This window comes from Falco cherrug, chromosome 14 (genome assembly GCF_023634085.1).
Source record: "Falco cherrug isolate bFalChe1 chromosome 14, bFalChe1.pri, whole genome shotgun sequence".
Classification (NCBI taxonomy): Eukaryota; Metazoa; Chordata; class Aves; order Falconiformes; family Falconidae; genus Falco; species Falco cherrug.
The window spans coordinates 3,660,724-3,683,649 of NC_073710.1; the positions used below are offsets into that span (position 1 = coordinate 3,660,724).

At 39.8% G+C, this 22,926-nt stretch overlaps 1 protein-coding gene across 4 annotated transcripts in view; it reads right to left on the minus strand.

The window, feature by feature from the left end:
• LOC102055162 (galanin receptor type 1-like) overlaps window positions 1–22,926 on the minus strand; it is a 31,325-nt gene that overhangs the window by 3,766 nt on the left and 4,633 nt on the right. For 2 of the 4 annotated variants that reach the window (XM_055726957.1, XM_055726958.1), the window contains exons 3-4: window positions 14,285–15,897; window positions 12,559–12,624 (exon numbers count right to left, since the gene is read on the minus strand). In XM_055726957.1, coding sequence (XP_055582932.1) covers window positions 12,559–12,624; window positions 14,285–14,989 — 771 coding nt within the window. In that variant the 5' untranslated portion in view covers window positions 14,990–15,897. Of the gene's footprint in view, window positions 1–10,132; window positions 10,427–12,558; window positions 12,625–14,284; window positions 15,898–22,926 lie in introns of those variants that run through there. The other 2 variants (XM_055726959.1, XM_055726960.1) reach the window with 2 other exon arrangements.

The following is a 22,926-nucleotide window of genomic DNA, read 5'->3' on the forward strand; positions in this document are numbered from 1 at the left end:
TCTTTTAGAAGGGAAATGTTTTTCTCAGTCCCCCCCAAAAACAACAAACACAACAGCTGCTGCAAAACTTCTGTGTGTTCACTGACCTTTCTGCAGCACTGGGCAGTTGGTGTGACTTACCAAATTAAGCATGTCTCCCAGGCAGTATGTCAGTGGTGACACAGGTGGCTGAGTAGAGCTGGACTCAGGAAGGAGATTTTCTTGTATTCCCCATGAAACTAGGAGGGCCTTTCATGGGTTGTTTGGTCCTGTCTTGGTACTCTCTGTGGCTGTGTGCTTTGGGTGAGATGGAAATTGCAGCATGTTTTGCTAAGTCTGCCCCTCTATGGCATATGTTTGGCCTTGTTGGAAATGTAATATGAGGAGAATAAGGGAGTAATGAGTACCAGAACTAATGAAGCAAGGTTTCCTAAGGAATTAAGTCTTAGATGGATCCTCTGATGCCCTGAAACACAGTAGTGACATGACAGAAGTACTTCACAGCAGAGTATCTGCAGTCTTTCCCTTTGTCAGTGGATCTCCAAATACTTAATAAAGTTTCTTTCTTCTAGAGCCTACTTTATCAATGGCTTTTGTTGTCTTCCTGTACCAATGAGCTACTGTGTTCATGAATATTTACTGGCTAACAGAAGGCTTCTGTATTGCAGGCTAAATACCAGGGTCATGTTCTGCAGATGATGACAGCATGGAGAAATGACAGCATGCTCCAGGGAAGAGCGGAGTGACATTACTTCATAGCAGAAAGAACACAAGGTGATTAGATCTTGGTGCATAACATCTGGGATTGTTAACAACTGATTGCAGTCCCATACACCAAAACAGTGGGAGACACTGCTAAAATACTTATGAAGTCTTATGTTTATAACCTGGCTTATCCAGAGGGGTTGGAGATATGGGGTGAAACCGCAGGAAATATATTTGTCTTCCAGATTCTTCTGTTTCACTTTAGTAACTGTCCAATAATGCTCTTGAAGTTTCTTAAGATTATTTAGAACTTTTAAAACCTTTTTTCTTTTTTTAATGGTAAATTTTATGGTTGTTTTTTTAATTAAAATTTTAATGTTAAAATACTTCAAAAGCTGCTTGAAGCTCTAGGAAGCTGCTATACTTCCGTGTTCAGATATAGTTCTTTATTAAGTATCTGGCTAGTGCTTACTTTATCTAGACAATTGGAGCTGGATCAAGACCTTCATATTATGCTGACCTTCCTAAGTAACAGTATTAAAACCTGCAGAACATGATAGCACACTAGAATTCTAATTATTGTTTGTAGCATATATTTAATCTGAACCTATATCTGAGTGAATCACACTGAAATGTTTACAGTATATTCTGCTTGTTAGGACAGTAGTAATATGGGGGAAGGATAAAATGTGCTTTACACATCAACTGCTTTTTCTTCCACTTGTTTAACACTGCAGAAGAATCAGTGGCATGATAAAGGGAAGTTTTCTCTGTGTTGGACAGGGACCCTTTTTGCTGTGTTTACATACGGTCTGCAGCAATGATCTCCTGCAATAAAACCAGATGATTATTGAAGTGAAAAATGTGTTTGGATGTGAGCCAAAAGTAGCACCCTCATTTCTCTTAGCTACATTAATAAGCCAGTTAAATCTGTTAACCTCTTTAGGAAGATGTTATTGCATTGGATCAAGACTTCTGTGCAGATAAGAGAAAATGGTTACCTACAATACAAGTTAAAAAAAGAAGGGATTTTTGTCAAACAGGTTTCTCAAGTAAGTCTGTATTAATTTTGAAAGGCAATAACCTGTAGGTTCATCCTGTACCTGGCATACTTCAGGTGCTTCCTTGTTTTGCCTGCTAGAATTCTGTCTGACATATGAGGTGACAAAGCATGTTTCCATGTGAGTGAACAACCTCAGCTCTCAAACATCCTCAAACTGGCCACACTGGGATCCTTAAAATGCCCTTAAAAATATACTGGTATGATTAGAAGTTGGTGGAACTGAAAGACATAGATGTAGTCTTGTGGTGTCTAGCTCATCTACTGTGGTATGATGGGTACTAAAGAAATTATTAATAGGTCTCATCCTTAGCTTTCACCAGTAATAATGGTGCTGCTTTTTGACCCTCTGGCAATATTATGTAGCTTAGGCTTGTTACCAGAGCAACCTTTCACAGCATCCTTCTGCTTAAATTAGGGGGCACTATGCTGAAATACTCTTTCGAATAAAGGATATATACCTAGATTCTTTTTTCCTTTTATTATGAAACAACAAGCTGTGCATTTAACAAGGGCTGAGTACTAAAAAAATGAATTTGCAGTTGCTAGGTATTAGCACAAAGCTGTTTCTGAGGCTATTTGGGATTTTACAGGTGAAAAGAGACAATACTTGAGCAATAATACATAATTCATGACTCAAGAAACACATTTTGGAAACTGAACTTGTGTCTTTTTTCAGGTTAGGGAATGTCTAGTTAAGGTAGAGGTTAACTGAAACAAAACATTATGTTTGGCTTTTCATGTGGCAACTATGTAGCTAAAACTAATGTTAATAGAGACTGTGACCAGCTGCAGAGGACTGAACCAAATAGCTTGTGTACTGTTCGTTCAGTGGGCTGTGATAATTTGCACAGTTAATGGGTTACTGTTGGTCTAGCTGTGCCTGCTTAATGGTAGCTAGCCTTCTGGTTCTTCTCTGAGGGTTCAGTGGATCCGTAATAGACATGTACAATGGTCACTACTGGATTATCTAACTCTTTTTAAATACTCCTAGAAGTCTTTCAAGCAGCTTCACAAAATCACAGTGCATTATTTGTTGTGCAAAGTGTGCTTAAGCTATACAGTGAATGAACAGCATGGGTTCTGACTAAAAGAGTAATAAATTATTTTTTTGCATCAAATGAATGGATAAACTTCTCTCTTATTCAAGCCCTTGTTTCTGCCATGCAGATTGTCTAAAATATAAAAATCACAAAACAACAAGCAAGTATAGGTAATCTGACTCTCATCTATGCTTTCCTGCTTTTCTTTGTCTATTTTCCCTTTGATTAATTTTTTCAGCCCTGGGGAAGCTATTTCTTGCTTTTAGCCTTCCCCTGTCCTTCAAAAAGCAATGGGAAGTGTGTTTAAAAATGCTTTTTAGGAGAGATGCCTCATTCTGGAGGAAGATGAAGTCTTTAGCATTTAACTGTGTTTTGAGCTTTTGTCCTTGATAAGCTTCTAATGAAGCTGCTTCAACTTGTCAGGCAACTTGTCAAGGGCAAAATTAAGATTCCCCAGTAATGAGTCAAATGCTTCAAGTATTCCATGGGCTTGCCTATCTTTGGCAGAACTACCTGATGTGTTTGATTAATAAACGTAAACATTCCTAGAATTAGACTGCTTTGTCCGCTCTGTGTTTCAATGGTAGAGAGATTGTCACTTTCCTGATCTAGTCATAGTTTGATGCAGCTAGCTGCACATCTTTTTTCAGAGCTGATCAGACTATCCATTTGTACTGTGCACCTGAGTCACGCAGAAATGGGAAAGGACATTCAAGGAGGTTTTCATTAAACAGTACATTCTCACTACCTTGCAGAAAAACTGGACTTCATTAGTGAGGCAACTTCTGTTTTCTGAATATGGTGGAAGGCTTTTTTTCTCTTTTTTTTTTTCTTTTTTTTTTCCTTCCATGATTCTGATGGAAGAAGCATGAAGAAGCCTATGCCTGTTCTTCCACGTTGTCTCATCAGCAAATAATAACTGACCCTTCCTTTATTACTGCTCTGTGGGAGGTTGGGGGGTATAATGAACTTGTTTTGGACTTTCGATCATCCTTACCTTTATTCCCCAAATGTAGTTTCAAGCAATAATGTTCTGCTGTGACTCCAAAGGCAGACTTATTCTAGCTGATGCTGCTTCCTCACACTATACCAGACTTCCTCAGCCTTTGTGTGTGGGCCAGGAATTTTCTCTTGGCTTCTAATACAAAGCCTGTCTAATGATGTCTTTTTTGATAAGTTATTTTTTCCTGTTAGGCTCATCTCTAACTTGCATCTGCCCTTCCCTAAAGTTTGAGAGACAATCAGTGCACATTTTGATTGCCCCATACTTGATTTGGGTAAGCTACAGAGTTTCAGACTTGGCTATATATGTCATACTTTTACTGTAGTGAAGGCTTGGCAAAAATATAGTGACCCATAGTACCCCAGGCTTTTGCTTTTCGATACTGCAGGTATACTCTGTCAGTGCCCAGGAAGGATGTGTGACTTAGCGCAATCTACTAGTGTACTGATGGAGGTGCTTGCCAGCTTCTGAGGAAAACAATTTTTGTGGCGTTAGAATCTGGGATTCTCTGTTTTCTGGAGACAGAAATCAATCAAGAGCATCCCTTTGCTTAAAGTCCCTCTTTAAGCCAGTGTGCAAAGTGAGAACTGACAGTTTCTTCTCTCCTGATGCCAGGTTCTTCTCTCCTTTGATCACAAATCTGACTGCCCCAATGCACTTGCAAACATCCTTTTCCTTTCTACCCCTGAAGTTCTAACAGAAAGGCCCCAAAGCACAATTTCATCTTTAGAAATGTCCTTATACCTCAGCAATAAATGCACCACGTTTCAAACAGCTGATTCAAAACCCACCATACCTATCCTTAACTAACTTAAATGTTGGATAGCAGCTTCCTCTGCTTCAGAACAAGCACGTCTGTTAATTACTTCTGAAGCACTTCTGAGTGCCCATTGGTTTCTTTTTATAGCTGAGTGTGATAGTACTTTTCAGTGGTCTGAAAATGTTCTTTTTCTATTATTCTGTATTTTCCTTCTTGCAATCAGAGATGGCAGCTGGCTGTCATGAAGAAGCAGGTTTTCAGTTATCAGTTCATTTTGGCAACTTGCACTGTGCGCTGAGAGGTGGACTCTTCATTTACCAGCAGCTTGCTTGCACTGTTTTAACTGCTCATCTGCACATCTCTCATTCTGTGATTGTCACTAAGCTCCTTTGCTGATGCCCTTAATACTTACTTTGTATTCATAAATGCCTCTGAGCATTACGATATTCTTATTATCTGCTAATTGGTAATGATGCTCTCAATTCCTGCTACCCTAGGCTTTTGTTAGCAAAACAACTTGCAGTGTTTCCCTTCAGATTAATATTCTGTTGCTGGATGGATCCCAGGATCACATGTGCTCCTTTGTTCTACTTACAGCTGTTCAAGTGCCAAGGCCTTGGACATCACATGTATTAAGCCTATATGAAAACCTTCCATTTGTGTGAACAGAAGCCAAAGAAACAGTTCAGCATCTAGGAAAGCAGTTACCGTGCAACATTTGTCTGCCTCTCTTGGCCAAGATATTCAGGAATACCATCTGTCTTGAAGGAGTTCTGTATGTTTTACCTCAAGCTGTTGTATGACCTTCAAAATGCAGTGCTCCAGGGCGGGTCCCAAATCAACTCTGTATGTATTTGTGTTTACTTAGCTCTGGGAGCGATGAACAGCTAATTTGCATATAAGTAAATGTAAGGTGGTGAATATATGAGCCGAGGAAAAGTCAGCTTCATAGAGAGAGTTGTGCTTTGAGCTGACCATTACCATTTAGGAGCAAGATCCTGGGCCTATGATAGTTTTTTGAACAGCTTTGTTCTCAAGTAGTGGCTATAAGAGGGGAAATTTAAAATAAGTAATAAAATAAGGCAAATACAGTTTTAGGAGTTATTAGGAAAGGAATAGAGAACAAGAGACACTTCTCTCCACCTGGTAAGCATGCTTCACCTTTCTATTGTAGTTAAACAATAGAAAAGCATGGTACTAATTTGTTAGCTTTAAATGGCTCAATTGCTCTGTTAATTGAACTAGATTCCAGAACTACTGTCCTTTTAAAGGGTCTTGCAAAATAGCTGTGAAATGCTCATCCCCACAAACATTCTTAAACTTGAAAAAGCATTTCAGATTGTTCAGCTTGCAAGTCTTGTTACTTGTTCTTTAAAGATGTGCAGAACAGAACTGAGTAAGCGTTCAGGAACCCTGGTGTGCTCCAGAGACCAGTAAACACCACAGGGCCATTTCATGATCAGAGTAGACCTTGGGTTGCATTAATTTCCATTGTTAAATCATCTTATTTACTGCAAATGTACGTTCAGAGTTCCTAGGGCTGGGCTGTTATGAAACACTTTTCAGCGCTGTCAGACAGGGAATTGTTAACTTTCCTTTGAGCCAAATTATAGACTCCCTGTACTCTGCATAATGTGGAAAGAAAGTAACAGAACTGAAACATTTATTTATGATAGAGGGGTGCATAGGATTTCTCAGCATGTAATCTTGCTGGCTGGCCTCAAGAAACGTTTATCCAAAACAAAACGATTATCCAAAACTGCAAAGGGGAATCCTGCAGCATCACACCATCTCAATTGTAAGGATGGCAACTTGTGCAGCTAGTATGGCATTAAATGGGGAAACAGGCAGCCATATCTCTTCTGTAAGCATATTCTTAGATCATCATGCAGAATTTCAGCCTAAGCTTGCAAAAAATCCTAAACTTCTTCCTTGATCTAATACACAAGCATTACATATAAATGGAAAAAGTGTATTAAATTGAGCATTTCCAACATGGACATGTAGATGTCAAGCATATATAAAAAATAACAAAGTGGGGATCTGAATTAAAGGCCAAACTCTTTTGATAGTGGAACATGAAGTCAGGATGCAAAAGAAACTTTGTGCAAGGGAAATTTTTGCGAAATCTCACGTGTGTGTAAACTGAAAAAGCTGCTGTAGTTTGTACATAATCATACTGTAGATTACAAATTGCAACCTTTTTTTGTGTCATATATGTGCCTGGAAGATTGTATGTCATCTGTAGGATTCTGTTAAATACAAACTTGTTCTTTTCAGTGAGTGCTTGAGCACTGACTTCGAGGGAGTGGCTGTCAGAGCTTTCCAAGCTGCTTATATACTGGGCCCACTCAAACAAAATGTGTTTGTAATTAACTTTACAATCATGTATCTAAACATTGCCTACAGTAGGTTGGCCTTAGAAAACAGGGCCCTCCTAGCTGTCCTAGTCCCTACATGTCTTCAAATACCACAAACTTTCAGTACAATATTTTGTCAAATGGGACAATGATAGCACAAAGATCACAAATAACGGAAGAGAAGGGAAAGGTGACTTTGCAAACGTCATGCACAGAATGAAATCCACGCTGGGACCCCAGGTATATCTGTGGCAATGTTGTCTGGGAGACAACAGCAGGGTCTTCAAATCCTGCTGAAGTGAAACCTATCATTTAAGACTTATTTAGAGATATATACTTCATATACCATGATGCTTGACAAGGGCCCCTTGAGGGGAAACTGAGTGGCAGTGCCGCTCTTTTTTTAGGTGTATGTGTCAGAGCTCCTCTTAATTGTGCAGATAGCTAAAAAACTTAAGATTGTTTTAACTGGGTTTTGTTTCATACTCGGATAACAGACCGTAGGCACTCTTGTCTGCATGTGCAGCTCTGCTTGGTCCCTGGGTAGCTGGTGCTCCTGGGCTGGGTGCAGACAGTGCATACCAGGTAAGCCTGTGTGGAAGGCTGAGCACAGCACTGTGAGGACAGGCACAGGAAAACCATGCTGCGCCAGAAAAAGGCAGAAAGAAGTGGTAAAGAGCAAGAGCATTCTTAGAATAACAGATTTCTAGTACTGTAGATAATTAATCTTTTTTTCTGCAGGTTTGATTTATTAAAAAAAAGAAACTTTTTTTTTTAATAATAAAAAAATGTTGATACAGATTACTATTACAATATGATCTTTAAAGAGAGAGGCTGAGCTACAGTACCAAGTGTCTGGTATCTGGTCTTCAGTAATACACTTCACATGCTCAGAGTCACTTAAATCCAGTGTTATTTTGCTTTTCTTACTACAGCAATGCAACTAGGAAAGTCAGGCATATACTTACGCAACACAGACTGTTCATTTGGCCATGCTATTATCATCTCTTCAGAAATCACCCTCGGTCTGCATCTAGCAGTTTCTTTCACTTGTTCCGTAAGTGTTTGCCTTCTGGAGATTAACGTGTTGTTTCCAGATTCACAGAATGTACTAATAGCAGCTGCAATACTGGCTCCTCTATGACCTTTTGGGTGGCTTGAATTTGGATTTGTCCCTGTAATCCTTATTGCACGTGTTTCTGTGTTCCGTGACTCGAGCTGTGTATTAGGGTGATGTTTCTTCTGCCTGTTATATCAGTGTTTACAGGATTTGGGGGTGGAGGGAATGATATTATACTAAGACTCCAACAAGATCAATGAAAGCTATAGGTTCAGAAACGAGTCATGACACTTTAAAAAATCTTACCCAATATTACTGGGCTTTTTTAGAAGCAGCCTATAATGGAGAATAATAGCAACATGTTTTTAGCCAGCATGTGGAATGCTGCTCAATGAGAAGTCCCTTCCCTAAGCTCTATGACACTTTGTTTTTTGTTTGCTTTGTTTCTTAACTATGTTTTGTCTTGAAGTGTTCTATCCCAGGGAGGGCATTTAGCACAAAGCAGAAGAGATTTTAGTTTTTCAAATTCTGAATGATAAAACAAACTGTTTGCAGTGGTAATGCAGGCAGCCATTCACTGGAAAATCTTGCTCAACAAGGACTCTGAATCTGCAATTTGATTTTTTTGAGACCTGTACTCATGTATGTAGCCCAGGTGAATGTTCAGTGAGATCTGAACAAATAGCTGTTTGCAAAATTTACTACTTATTCTGTAAAAAAAAACAAACCACCAAAACGGACAAAACAAACAGAAAAAACAAACAGGAAAAAAATGAAATTGACCAGACCCAAACCCCTTTCCTGTAGGGGTGGACAGAGGAAAATTAGCTCAAGTGTCCTGCTTTCTTGAAATCACAGGCGTGAAGTAGAAACTGAGTGGTCACAGTTCCAGACTGTACTCTTCTGTACCAGTATGACACTTTGTTTTCCATATCAGTGTGGTCAAGATACACGCTGTGAATTAATAGATGTGAATTAGGTAATTTTATCACCTCATATTGGACGACTTTGCTGTTGTGTTACAATTTCTTTTGATAGATCAAGGCAATTAGGGTTTGGCCACTGAAGTCACACACATATTTTAGAACAAGCTAGACATTCTGTACATGCTATATTAACCTTTCAAAGGTAGAGCAAGATTCACTTGTCATACATCTTTGAGCAAAATAAGCAAAAGCTGTTCACTTAATCTCTGATGAAGTTTATGAATTACAACCAAACAAAACTACTTGTCACTAATAGACCAATTAACTACATATGAAGGAAGCTAATTTAACAGAACTGACACACATACAAATTTCTTGTTAGGCTTTAATGTGAAGTGTTCTTAAGGTGATCTGCTTTAAATGATTGACACTCGATGTGTTTCAAGTATACTTTGAAAGCATATACAGGAATTGAGTGAGTCTGCAACCTACCGAAGAAAGACTTCTTATGAAGTGGTAAGAGAAGTGGTTGAAATAAAAAATACTTGAAATAGGTATGCTAAAGATGCTGTTTGACCTGCAGAAAGGCTAGATGAGCAGTTTCTACACAGGAAGTGTTGGAAGGACACAAACTGTGAAAGAATGTTTGTGTATAGAGGAATGTATTTGATTTTTCTTTCATCTGAAAGGATCACCTATTTAATTGGGCCTAACTGTGCCAAATGGAACAAGAATTACTACTGGGCATTCCAGAATTATGGACAGCAAAATACTTAAGGTGAGGGAGGAAAAAGTGCTGTACCATTAACTTGTCTGAACAGGTCAAGTGAAAGTATTTTTTTTAAGATTGGTTGTCTCAGTCTTATCTAATCAGGAAACCCAAAGCTGAAGAAACTGTAGAGCGTTTTTTTCATCTAACTCTACAGGTCAAATCTGAAAATAATGCAGATTCATTTATGACATTCATTTTTTAAATGTTATTTTGTAACTTCCTGCTTTATGGGAAAATGACAGTAGTAATTTTCAACTGTTGGTAGCGTTCTCTTCAAATATAACAAAGAAATGGGTAGTGGGCCATTCATATATAGGTAAGGAAAGACAGAAGGGGAATTTAAACCAACCAGACTGTTGAGGGATTTATTTGTGATCTTGAGACCTAAAGCAACTTTTCAAAATAACGAAGTCATGAAATTATTCTGAAAAATGACAGCGCTTCTTAGCACTTTATTTGCTGTATTTTACGTGAACAGAATTGTCAACATATCTTGGTTGCCTTTTCTCATGGTAGCTGTTAAACACACAGAACTCTGCCTGAGCTTTCTGCTTGTAGTCTGCACTGTCTGCCCAGAAATTATACTCTTGGTTCTCAAATTTTAATTCATACTATATGTGTGGCAGCATCACTGTTCATCAGAAAGTCAGTAGGCAAAATAAGGTGTGGTATTCTTCAGCGCAGTCTGTTCCATGTAGGTCTAGTGGTGGTCCAGCAGCAGGCAATACATAGCAGCTAATTCTTGTATAATTTATTGCCTTAGAAAAGGTGATTAAAAGAATGTTTATCAGAATCCACTCAAAATCAGATGAGCTGGACTAATAACATTAATCTCAACAAGATTCAGGAACAAGCAGAATAACAAAGTGGGTATTTGTGAGGCTTTACGCTTATTTTGTGAACTTAGCAACTGTGAAGAAAACTTGATCAAAAAACACTTCTAAGGGGAGAGGGAAAGTAACTTACATCAAGGAAATATTGTGTGTGGTGTATTATAACTTTTATGTTCATCTTGTATTGTGAGATAATATTGCAAATATCAGTTGACTTCTATCCTTACAGGCAGTGTAGGTACAAGACCAATTGTGGATCGATAGTCCAAAGTGTACTACCAATAAAACTGAGCATATGTTAGTAAATGTAACGAACCAGTAGAAACTAAATATAATCTATAGTTAAATCTGGTTAGGATTTATAGGCATAAAGGACTCGGTAACAGATCTAAATCAACTAGAAGCAGCACAGGCCAGACCATTAAAACTCTAGCAAAATATTGTAGAGGATGTACCTGAAAGATATTATTTTTGTATTAAAACCCCTGGAGTTTTGTTTGAGGTGCTACCATAGCTGCTAAAAAGCACAGTTAACCTCCTAAAGTACCTCTGTTCTTTCCTGAATAGGTTGATCATGAAGACATGTATGTTGATGGGAACTGTGTGTTTTTCTGTGATACCTTAGCTGCATACCTAACATTAACCTACTAAGACTGGTTTCTTTCTGAGATAAGGAACATATGGCTATGTTATGTTTAGGGATATAACAGTAATTTTTTTTTTTCTCCATTATAGTGAGTCTCTGGTGAAAGAGAAATCAACAGAGGTGCCACTTCAGGTTATTATGAGGTATAGCTGCAGCATGCTGAAAATCTAGTATCTTGAATTCCTCGTCTTGTGAATGGTCTAGGTTTAGAGAGGCGTCCTGTAATGCTAGAGAATAAATCATTGGACGCAACTTGTCATGCTCAGAAGTGGTTCTGTGTTTCAAAACATCTGTAGCTTGTTGCAGCTGTGGTACCACTGTCTGTCTTTTTTTGCTGGAGTCACATCAAAGCTTTAATTTCAGTGTCTTGTACCCTTTTCAATCAAATGGCCATGTCTGCTGTAATGACCCTCATTTTTGTCACAGAATTATGATGACATCTTGTAAGGCTGCTGTAATATTGCAGGCAGCCACTGAAACCAGCCAATGCATTGGCTGAGAGCAAGTCAAAGCATTCCCTCATCATCTCCACTGATGTCACATCTGCTTGGGGGACACATGTGCTGCTCCTTTGGGTTGTACTGTTGCTGTGCCACTGGCACAGAGTGTGACCTGACAGCAGCTAATGATAGTACTCCATTACTTGCTGTCTTTGAGTAGCCAGAAAGCCTATGGTTTCACTTATCAATGCATTCTCAGCAAGTGTAACATTTCTGACTGAAGCAGCATTTTCCCCTTTCACATCAGGTAAATCTGGTGTTACATCACTGAAATCAGTGAGTTCTGCTACCTGAAAACTTCTATGAATTACAGCTTATTCACTCTAAGAATCTTAGAAAAGATTCTATCCTTAACATTTTCCCCATTAAATACTTGCAATTTGGCTTCTTTCATGCAGCTTGAGCCAGGAATAACCCTGTTCTTTGGCTTGCAAAGGGATCAAACCAGGATCTGAATTTACCACTTACTTAGATGCAAACATTTAGAAAGATCTTAAATGCAAACTGCAGCAAACCTGAAGTACTTCAGTTTCAGTTCTTCAGGTATTTTTGTTTCAGCTTGCTGAGGTGTACTCAAAACACCTGGATATCTTTATAGTTGGAGTATCTTACTGGCTGCCAATGTAAAAAGATGGTATTTGTGAGGTTCTATTATAGCACAATAAATCAAAAGGCAGTCCAGCAGGCATGTATATAGAGATCAGTATAGCATTTCAATAATGGCATCATTATGTACTGTGTTTATAAAGATATAACAAGCTGTCAACATGAATTCTGAACCTGAACTGAAAGACTGGTACATGAACAACACTTCAGTACATGGGTGGAGCTTGAAAAGGCTGTTAGTTATTTTGGAAACCTGACACATCTATTATTATAGTCAGTGTACAGATTAAACCAAAGTTATTTACCTTCCTTTTTGATCTCTCTGACTTCTTGGAAACGTTCTTTACTTTCGTATGGAGATGATATAAAACCTTTGGGGGGAGAAAGGAGCAATATATTGAATGGGAAATTGATATGTGTATATTAGCATTTGAACTTTTCATACAAGCACCAAAAATTAAAATAATTGTTTTAGCATGACTTCAACCAAAGTTGAATTTGATGCTTTGAGACTTCTAATTCTAAGCCCTCCACAGTTCTTTATCTTTCAAGAAACATTGTTTGGAAAAAGCATTAAAACAGCTGTATTTACAGAAGATGTAGTTCAGCATGTTATTAAGAGCTTGGCTGGCACAGCGCTGAAATCCACAGCAGCCTTGGAGTCATGGAGGAGTCAAAATCTTCCATGGATTTTGATTTTTAGATTGTGCTTCAGATTATCTATATTTATCCTCTAGGCTGGTTCTATACACAGGCAGAGAGCAGGCTGCCAGTACTGTACCCTGGTGTGACTGTCCTGCCGCTCCTGAATGCAGCACTAACAAATGGGGCAGGCAGAGTGGCTTCTCCTTTCAGAGGGAGAGTCATAAGAAATGTTAGAGCACTGTAGGGAAATTCTCAATTAACAACTTCTAGATTGAGCTTTTGAAATCTGATTACGGCATGGCAGTAATGTGGTAATATTTCTACTTCAGCCTTTGGAGCTAACAGACTAAATTTTCTGAATCAATTATGAACAAAAGTATGCCTCTTAAATGCAGCTTATATTCCAGTTGCTGCTTACCTAGGGCAGCAAGGGAACAAACTACTGGAGCTACAGTGTCAGGAGATAAGAATTCTAGTGGCTTTTCCCTCATGACAAGCAAAGCCTGAAGTTTAGAGATTTTTTTAGCTTAAATCTAAGTGCCTTGTCCTGTCTTTAGCATTGATTATAGCAGAATAGATGAGAATTGAAAGTAATGTATTTTTTGATTAAACAGACATGAACTTAAATTCCAGGAAAACTGTTTTTTTTCCAGGAGGGTAGACCTGCAACTGACTAGTGACAAGGAAGTCCAGTCCCTAGCAGTCCCATGGCACACCACAATAGGGTATTAACTAAAAATTCACAGAAAACTTATTCTGCATGCTAGCCCAACTCATTGACTTACTATCAGTCTTAAACTTGCTAAAGATTAGTAGGGGGAAACCAAAAATTCGACTGATAGCAATCCACAAGAAGAAATGAAGAGGTTTATTGCTGACTAAAACTGATTCTAACATGTCTTTTTGCAAATCTTCACAACACACAGTGTCTGAGTTTTGTGTCCAAAGGAGGAAAAAAAAAAAAAGAGAGAGAGAGAGAAAGAAAAGAAAGAAATTGGGGAGATGTCTTTATCTAATACTGTTCCTGTACACTCTCTGCATAGTTTCTCCCTCCATGGGTTTATCCTCTTACCAGGAACAAATATTTGTTATCAAAAAAGAACAAACTGAAACATAGGAAAACCAGCAAGAATCTTTAGGAGTTTTACTTGTCAGGCTGGGTGTCAACTTAACTGTTATAATCCTTTCTGTGAGCTGATGTAATTTCATTCTGTTTTCCTTCCCTCCCCCTGCCTCAGAGAAGTATTCTATACCAGGAGAGAATATGGAAAGGACTGAATTTATTATTTGTTGGCTGGGTAGCTTGAGTGTACACATCCAAGCCACCAAGAGTCTGGGAGTGATCTTTCCCTCCGTTTAAAAATTACTCACATCCCTTTCACCCACCTTGGCATAGCAGCAGGTGATGAGCACCAGGGGCAGGAGGTATCCCACCAGCAGGATGGTAATCTTGTATATCTGCTTGGCTGTTGAACCGTTTGCCCAGTACTCCCAGCAGAAGGAGCTGTTGGGTGCTTGATGATGTCCACTCATGAGGGCCTGGTGCTGGGCCACAGGGATGGCAATGAGTAGAGACAGCAGCCAAATGACACCCACACCAAGGGCAGCATTACGCTTGCTGCGGATGCAGAGTGAACGCTTGGCGTGGACCACAGCAATGTATCTGTCCACAGACATAGCCACCAGAGTAAAGATGCTGACCAGCATTGTTGCCATAGCCAAGTAATGAACCCACTTGCAAAAGAAGGCGCCAAAGATCCATTCTGGCAGGGAGTAGATGGTGGCCTGGAAGGGGACACAGAAAAGCAGAAAGGAGAAGTCTGCAATGCTCAAGTTCAGGATGAAGATGTTGGTAGTGCTGCGTGATGGGCGTCCCCCAGATCGGAGACGCCCCAAAACAACCAACACCAATGTGTTTCCCACCATTCCCAGGAAGAAAATCAACCCAAAAAGCACCGGTACAATCACCACCTCTGGGCCACCCCTGGTTGCTCCTGACCAGCATGTTGGGGCTGTTTGGTTAGTCTCAAGGCTGCACTTGCTGGTGTTGGCTCCAAAGGAAAACACAAAGTTGTCTTCCTGCTCCTCCATGGAGACAGGCTGCTTGGAAGGCAGGGAGCAGTCGCTGTAGCCCTGACTGCTATCGGGCAGGTCTACGTTTGTTAGTGGTGGCCAGTCTGAATGCTTGGGGTTTCCAGTGCTTTGTCTTTTGTGAGCAATTTTCTCCAGATGATTCTTCCAAGCTCTGTCTGATCCTGGTGCAGATTATTCCAGGAACTGGCAAAAAAGGCAGCTGAGGAATTGCAGCTACAGGTTTGGCAGTTGGTGCTGGAGAAGCTTAATGTGGCAGAGAAAAAGTCTGTGCCAGAAGGGCTGAGGATGAGGCTGCTCTGGAAGCTTGGAGCAGAGGCAGAGCCACTGCAGCTCAGCTTCTTCATGCCCCTCCTCTTCTGCTTCCCTCCCACACCAGTCCCTGGATCTGCAGCTGTCGTACCTGCTTTCCCAGCTCTGATCGGTGCTTTGGCATAAAACCCAAATGCTGTCTGTGACCTGATCCTTTCAGAAAATAACTCCTGATCAGCTCTGTCCCCATAGGTTATTACTCACCGGGAGGGGAAGAGCAGAGCAAAAACAAGTTCTCACCCAAAGGGATAGGTCAAGCAGCAGCTGCTGAGCAATACCGTGTGCAGTTCTGTGAGGAGCAGCATTGGAACTGGCTGCGTGAGGAGGAAAAACACTAAAATAACGGTTTTTATCAACGAGCAGGATTTTTGTTTTGTTTTGTTCCATAGTCTTTAATGTGCTCACATTAGAGCACAAAGCAATCTGAATAGTTGGGTTTTCAGCACAAAAAGCTGGGAAAGACTTAGATTCTGCAGCTGGGTGGTCCTGTCACTTCTTGGACATCTGCCCAAATTCCTTACCGCCTGAATATTCGTGGATCTTGTTGATCCAGCTGTAAAGAAGTTCTTCATTCAGCCCAGTAATGCCAAGAGCATCTGCACTGGAAAAGGAAATGTTCAGTCTTTCTAGCTGTGAGGAGCTCTAATATTCCCTGCCAGGGAACAGAGATAGGGATTTTTTATATATATATATATTATTTTTTTTTTAGAAAAGTGTTATTAAGGATTAATGGCTAGTTATTGTGGGGGTTATGTTTACTTATAGAAACAGTATGTATGTTTTAGAAGGCACTGAGTAACTTGGTTTTGACAGTCTGTTTCCTTATATTTCCTGACCTATTTTGTGAACTCTACAGGCAGTAAGGAGGGAACAAAGTTTAGGCAAATACTAACAGTACCGGCACACAGTGATTTATGCATACAGGGTAGCTTCTTGCTCAGAAGGGTACACATCTCTCTCAGTGGTTACAGGTCTTTGTCACGGTGGGCCACCACTGGCTTCTGTGGATGCGAGGTTTAGACTGGAGGGAGCCCTTTAATTTTTGAAACAAAGTTTGGTATTGCTCTGCCTTGTGACTTCTTTCCAAGCTGCTGTTGAGAGGTAATTGGGCTGCCTTCTTTAGCCTGCTCTGATACACTCTTGTTTAAAATCTGTTATGAAGCTAGACTCCTGATTTTCCCCCATGGTTTTGAGGCAGGTTATGGGGTGACGTGGGAAGTGGCCAGGGAGTGAGAGATACCTAAGTTGCAATGGAAAAATGTATCTACCCTTGTTGTGTGCCAGCGAGCAGATCACTGTAGCTGGACCATCTGTCTAGATGACACCTGCATTTCTCTTGGTCTTCTGCGGCCCGGCTGCCTTGTAAGCTGTGGCACAGCACCTCAGACACCATGAAGTCTTCCAGTCCCCCAAATCTGTCTGTTTGCTGGGTTCTCTGCCCTCCGCTGACAGCTGCTTGCAACGCTCCGCATTTCAGGGACCCTGCAAGCTCTGGGGCCGTGATGCAGATCCGAGTGCCATCTGCTGGCGTTTCCCCTTCACTGCTTTCAGGCGGCTCCCGTGGTGGCCCTTGGCCTTCCTTTCCCTCAAACGTCCAGTCAGTCCCGCTGTTCAGTAATGAACTCTGTCTGCTGCTGTTTTCCTCTCGTCCTCGTGCACGTACACACCCTTAAATCATGAAACTTAAATATACTTGCTTTTCCTTTTGTGGTAATATGTGAGCACTGTACGGTTATTTCTTGTAATACTATTTATATGACTTCCTGTAACATTTTAGAGAAGGGTATTGACAGTGATTTCAATTGATGTTTCTGTATTTTAGACCTGTTTGGGTTTTTTTCACCCCTTTTCTTTATTGGGCAGCCATATCAGAATATATTATTTAAGAAGAACCTGTAGCAATCCCAGCAAATGGGAGCGTGAGTGTGAACAAAATAATAAAAACTGCATCACGAGTGGTTTCTACTGCAGGGGATCTGAGACTATGCATGCAGGCATTTGAGAATTGCATGCATGTGCCATCTGCAGAACAAACACAGCGTTGCAGATCTGAAAAGATTGCATGGCACGCTAAGCGGAAACTGGGAAGAGAACAGCACTGTTCTGTCAGTGAGGAGGAACAGATCATAGGAATGTTTAGATTTCTAAAACATTTTTTAAAAAATCTCCTAAATTCTTACAGAAGCACATTACCAGCTTGCTTCTCCATCTTCAGAATTTTATTCATTTTTTTTTTAATGGATTGCTCCAGGGTTGGTTTTTTTTCAGATTTCAGTGAGAGTGTTATAACTGGTGGAGTGGAAGGAAAGGTGAATATTCTGGATGGAAGGTGGCAGTGACCTGCTGAATTAGACAGCCACTAAACTAAGTGCAAAAAGCTTGCTTTCACCAGGGAACTGAGATGCTCCAAATGTGACTTCAAATGGAGGTTGGCTGGTGTGGGAGTATTCCTGGCTGATCTTACTTGAGAGGAAAAAATTTCCAGCAGTAATTTACATGCTTTGCTGAAAACTTATCCTGAAATTGTGCTTACTGTGGCATTCAAAAGTTCCGAAAAAGGTCAAGATTCCTTATTCTGTTTGTCTCTTTCTGCCACTTCTCAACTGCTTTAAATGGTGTGTTTTTGACAGAGAGAAATCCCCTGTCCTCAAGAATTCACAGCCCAAATGCAGTTGGAAGGGAACTGTCCATGCTTAGACAAAGTACTTGCCATAAGACATATTTATTAGTCCAACTAGGCAAAGAAGATCAGGTCACTTCACTGAGTGCAGGAGCACAAACAGCAAGTGAACCTGTAATGTCTGATTTGTTGGGGACATTCACATTATGTGGTACTTGAAAATTTGTGGTGTTTCACCTGAAAACTATGAAAAATTAATGCACTGTGGACTGGGGTCCATGAAATATCTCAGCCCTACAAATTCTGCTGTTCTTTAGAAACTCCGTTGCTTCCTGGATGAAGACAACAAACATTTAAAAATGAGTAAGATGCTGGAAGAAAAGGAAACTGAATATTCTTTGTGGGAGGAAAAATAAGGTAGAAGTTTGAGAGTCATCATCTAGGTTGAGACTGAACTGGAAGCCAGATGCTGTTGCCTTTGTCTGAGCTGGTGTTGGGCCAAATGAAAGCATTGGGCTCACATGCTGAGTCCCTGACTAAACAGGCATTGGAGGTGTCTTGTTGAGAGAGGACAGCACTGGACCTCTATGGATAAATTGACAATCCCACAGTAAGGAGAAGAGGGGGAGAATGTCAGCCCTAGGAACAAGAATGGTGGGAAAAAATCCAAAACATTAGATGGTAGTATTTAAATGGTAACATTTTTAGCCTATGTAGGTACAAACTAATTTGTCCATTTTCTGATTGCTAATGGGTGCTTCAGCTCCTGAGTATGCTGAATATCAGCGTAAATCACTCTTACTCTTTTGATAGTGATGGTTCAGCTTTTTGATAACTGTGCATTAGCTCTCTAAGCCTCTTTTGAGTGGAAGGAGGTCACTCAAGCATAACAGTGGGCAAGAACCCTACTGTCACACTTCCTTCTTTCTCTCCCTGGAGAATGTGGGTTGCATCTCAGATCCAGATCCATTTAAGGAAAACAAACAGACATCCAGCCCCAAAAGTCCCATTCGTGGCTTTGAGTTCAGCAGCTGCTTTTCTATACTCTGCTTTTCAGAAAGCTAACTTGGGCTGAAGAGCCCTTTAGGCTGAGTAATGAGCTACTTAGATGCACCCACTAGGAAACAAGCAATGGTAGGTCTGAAATCTCTGCACCTGGATTGTAGCAACCCTCTCCAATTGTGATCTCAAGCTTGATTGTGCATGGGGAGAGAAGGTGAAGTGTCCATTCCCCTTGAAGTATGACCCCAAGAGGGGCACAAGGTCCTGCTGCCTGCTCTGCATATATTGGCCCAAAAAATGAGAGCCCAGATTAAATCCCTTTCTCACCCTACATAATCCCTTTCCTAAAGAAACTAAAACCTTCATCCTCTAGACACTAAGTTACTTGTCCACCAGGCCATAAATCAAGGTGTTTGGGGTACTCTTGCCCATGTGCGAGCTGTGATGAAGTGCTGCAGCAAGTACAAATGTCACAGGGCCAGAGAAAAAAATAGACTCTTAAAGCTAGGCGCTTGGTGGAGGAAAGAGTGAGTTCTGAAATATGACTTCTCTGCTTGGTGAGTTTTAGAGTTAAAAGGTCAATATAATGATAAGTAAATCCTCTCAAATTTTGTGAGTTATGAAGTTTGAGTCTCTTGTGTGGAGGATTGGAGCTGAACCCGTGTATTTCTCTCTGACCGTGGAAATGTCAAACATTGTGTGTCATGAAAAGATAGAAACATCTTTTATGGGAAGTCTGAAATTGTTAATGTGCTATGTCAGTGTGTGAACTAAACTGGAACCTTAGGGGTCATAAATAGCCATTCCCTCTCGCTTGTGGATCTCAGAGGGCTGGACATCAGTTTGGTAAGTAGATATCAATTTGGCACAAGCCTGTGCGTGTGTGCGCAAGGGAGAGACTTCAAAACACGGAACAGGCTGGTTTCATCAAACAGCTGTCTGAGAGGGTACTCTCCTGCATATGGGTACCTAAAGTCACAAGTACCAAAGATCAATCACTTGGTATCTTTTGAAGTGTTTCAACTTGATCTGAACAATTTATTAGGCTGTAAAACTCTTTCCTGATGAAAGAGGTTTAGACTGTACATAACTGAGAAGAGAGTCCTTTCATTTTAATTGCTGACAGCTTCTAACACAGCTGCTCTGAGTCCTGTGATGTTGCCATTGAGATGGTACAGTAAGGATTTAAAGCAGATGGAGGTTTACTAATTAATTCTTAACCTATTAGATCATACTATTTTTAAAAAAACTTAATCATGGAACTGTTTGAGTGGGCTGTTGGCTGGCTCTGTGGATGTGCGTGTTTGTATTGCTTAAGTGTTAGTTGAGGTGAAAGCTCATGGCATGTACAGCCATGTAACAACAGAAAAACAAAGCAAGTTCTTAAATGTAAATATAGGCTAAATACTGAAATTGTGACAAACCAAGCAATAGCATTCTGTGCTTTCCATCCCCAGCAAGGACAGGAAGATCACAAGGGTGTACCTACACAAATTTGCATCACACTTCTGGATTGAGACTGCTAATTGTTCCTGCTTTTTGTGGCTTGTACCATAATCACTCTCCAAATCAGCTTCTAATGGCCTGTACTACTTCCTAGCAAACACATAACCTAAAATATGATAAACTGAACTTGGGAAATATACTGATCTGGCAGAACTTCATGTTTATGTCACTCTAAAATTTGCATGGAGCTCATCTGAAGTTAGTATTTTTTCCCTCAAATCGTTAAACCATTAATCTGTTTCCACAGGTTAAATAATTTTAGATAAAATTCTAGCTGATTTTTGACTGTTATTCAAAGAAAGGTCTTATTTAGTAGAAGGTACTTTGAACTAAGAAAAGTCCTTTTGGTTCCAAGTCCTTCAGTACTATATCTGCACTGCTCTCAGGAGTACGCTCCTTTCCAGGAGTTTGAGAGTGTGAGCTCTTGTGAATTCTGGCTTTCACCCATTTTAATAGGTAGGGAGGGGGAGCTGAAGTGTACCATCAGTTCAGCTTCACGTAGATTTATAGAACAGTCTTGGTTTTTCAGACAAACTATTTTGTTTTGCTCAGTATCTCAGTGAAGGTATTGCTGAATTGTTTTCTATATGTTGTACATCTTCAGATTATTCACTAGAAATGACCTGTGGGTAGTTTATCTATTTTGCAGGTGTCTTAGCACATAAATTATGGTAAGGACTCAGTCTTCATTCCCTGAGGGAATTCCATTAAAACAGGGAATATTTCTAAAAATCTCTTAGGAGGCCTTATAGATGATTCAGGCCACAGGACTGAATATGTCATCTGCATGTTGTCTGCCTGACCTGCTTATATGTAATCACTGAGTGCAGGCAGTGTATTTCAGAAGAAAAAACAACTGTCCTGAATAATGTAGGCTGAGTGAAAATTGTTACCTGTAGCAGTGGGGAGACAAATCCAACTTTACAGAACATTCTTTGATGTATGAGAAAAAACGAAGGTAGTTATTCAGAAGCTTATGGAACAGATAGAATTTTAAAAAGCAAACCAACAACCAGACAACTTCTAAAGATTACTACTTCATTGTGCACATAATTTGGCATCAACTAAAGCACAGACATATGCTGCTCGTGTTCAAACAGTTGTCTTTAAAAGTGTGTCTGTAGAAAGCTTCAAAACAACTCAGAGATTTGCCTTTTTCATCCTTAAAGAGCTGTTTTATGGTGACTTGTAAAGTCAGTCTCCAAGGTAGAAAATTATGTTGGTAATAAACAGATCACATTCAACCTGATGCAGATCAAGGGAGCAGAAACATTTTGTTCAATCCTCCTCTGAGCAGTTTACCATATTGTTACTAAAACAACTGATAATAATCTCTTTGCCAAGCTCTTTTATCTCTTGAGGTAGTGTTTCATATCGTATGCTAAGATAAAGACTTTCTTTCTCTGCCAGAACCTCCTGTCTCCTGATGAAGGAAACTTAAATATATATTCTGGTAAAAGGCTTGAGGCTCTCAGTAACTCTTACACACTTCATATGCCCTGCTAAAATAGCTTATCTGCTATTTTTTTAAAAAAATATCTTTATTTTCTGTAGAATGGGCTGGGACTATTTTTTTGAAAAACAAAACCAAACCAAAACCAGAATATCTTTTGTTCCTTGTTTTATGTGACTTGAATGATCGAAGTTCTGAATGCTTTTTTACAGTTTAACTTCATGCTGTGTTCAGCTTATTCTAATTTAACTTCTTCGCTAGAAATAGAAAGTAAGTCACATGAGACTTACACTGATTTATAGTATAGGTTTTAGAGTCAGTATGCAGCCTATGCTTAGGCCAGTGAAGGTTGTAATATGCCTAAGCTGCTTCAGTCTTCTATGATTAGATACTCTGTAAAGTCACATGGGAGAGTGTTTTTAGTTATCTCCAGTTGTTTTATACAAACAATCATGTAATTCAAAACTAATGGTGAATAACATAAATAACCTGCATCCTTCTCTCTACATTGCAGGAACTCTAGGTAATATAAAGGGTAATTTTTCAAAATCCATTTTAACTTAACCTGTGTTTGAAATCTTCCAACTCCCACAGTGTATGACCCAGTAACACAAGATCTGATTCTTTTGTTTAACTTCCTTAGTAATTATCTAGGTTAACTATATGTACATGAGAACTCTGGAGTACGTTTTCCTGAGAACTCCAGTGCGAGTCTCTTAAAAGTGAGGCACAACTCAGCCTTACTGGCAGAAATAGATCCAAGCTGAATCACTGACTAGGAAGACTGAACTGTTGAACTATTCAGCTATTTTTGATTTGTTAGTCATATATACCTTCTAGTGAAACATTTTCCTTTTGGTAAAAATCAGTAACAATACTTTCCAATTACTTGAGAATGTGCTCAAAATACCCACAGAGATCTTTTGCCACATTGATGAATTATCAGACTGCTAAGAAATGAAATTAGTACTTCAGTGAAAGTTTTTCAGTTTTAGCTAGATACTCAGTCAACAGTCTAAGTCCCATCAGCTCCACTCTTGAAGC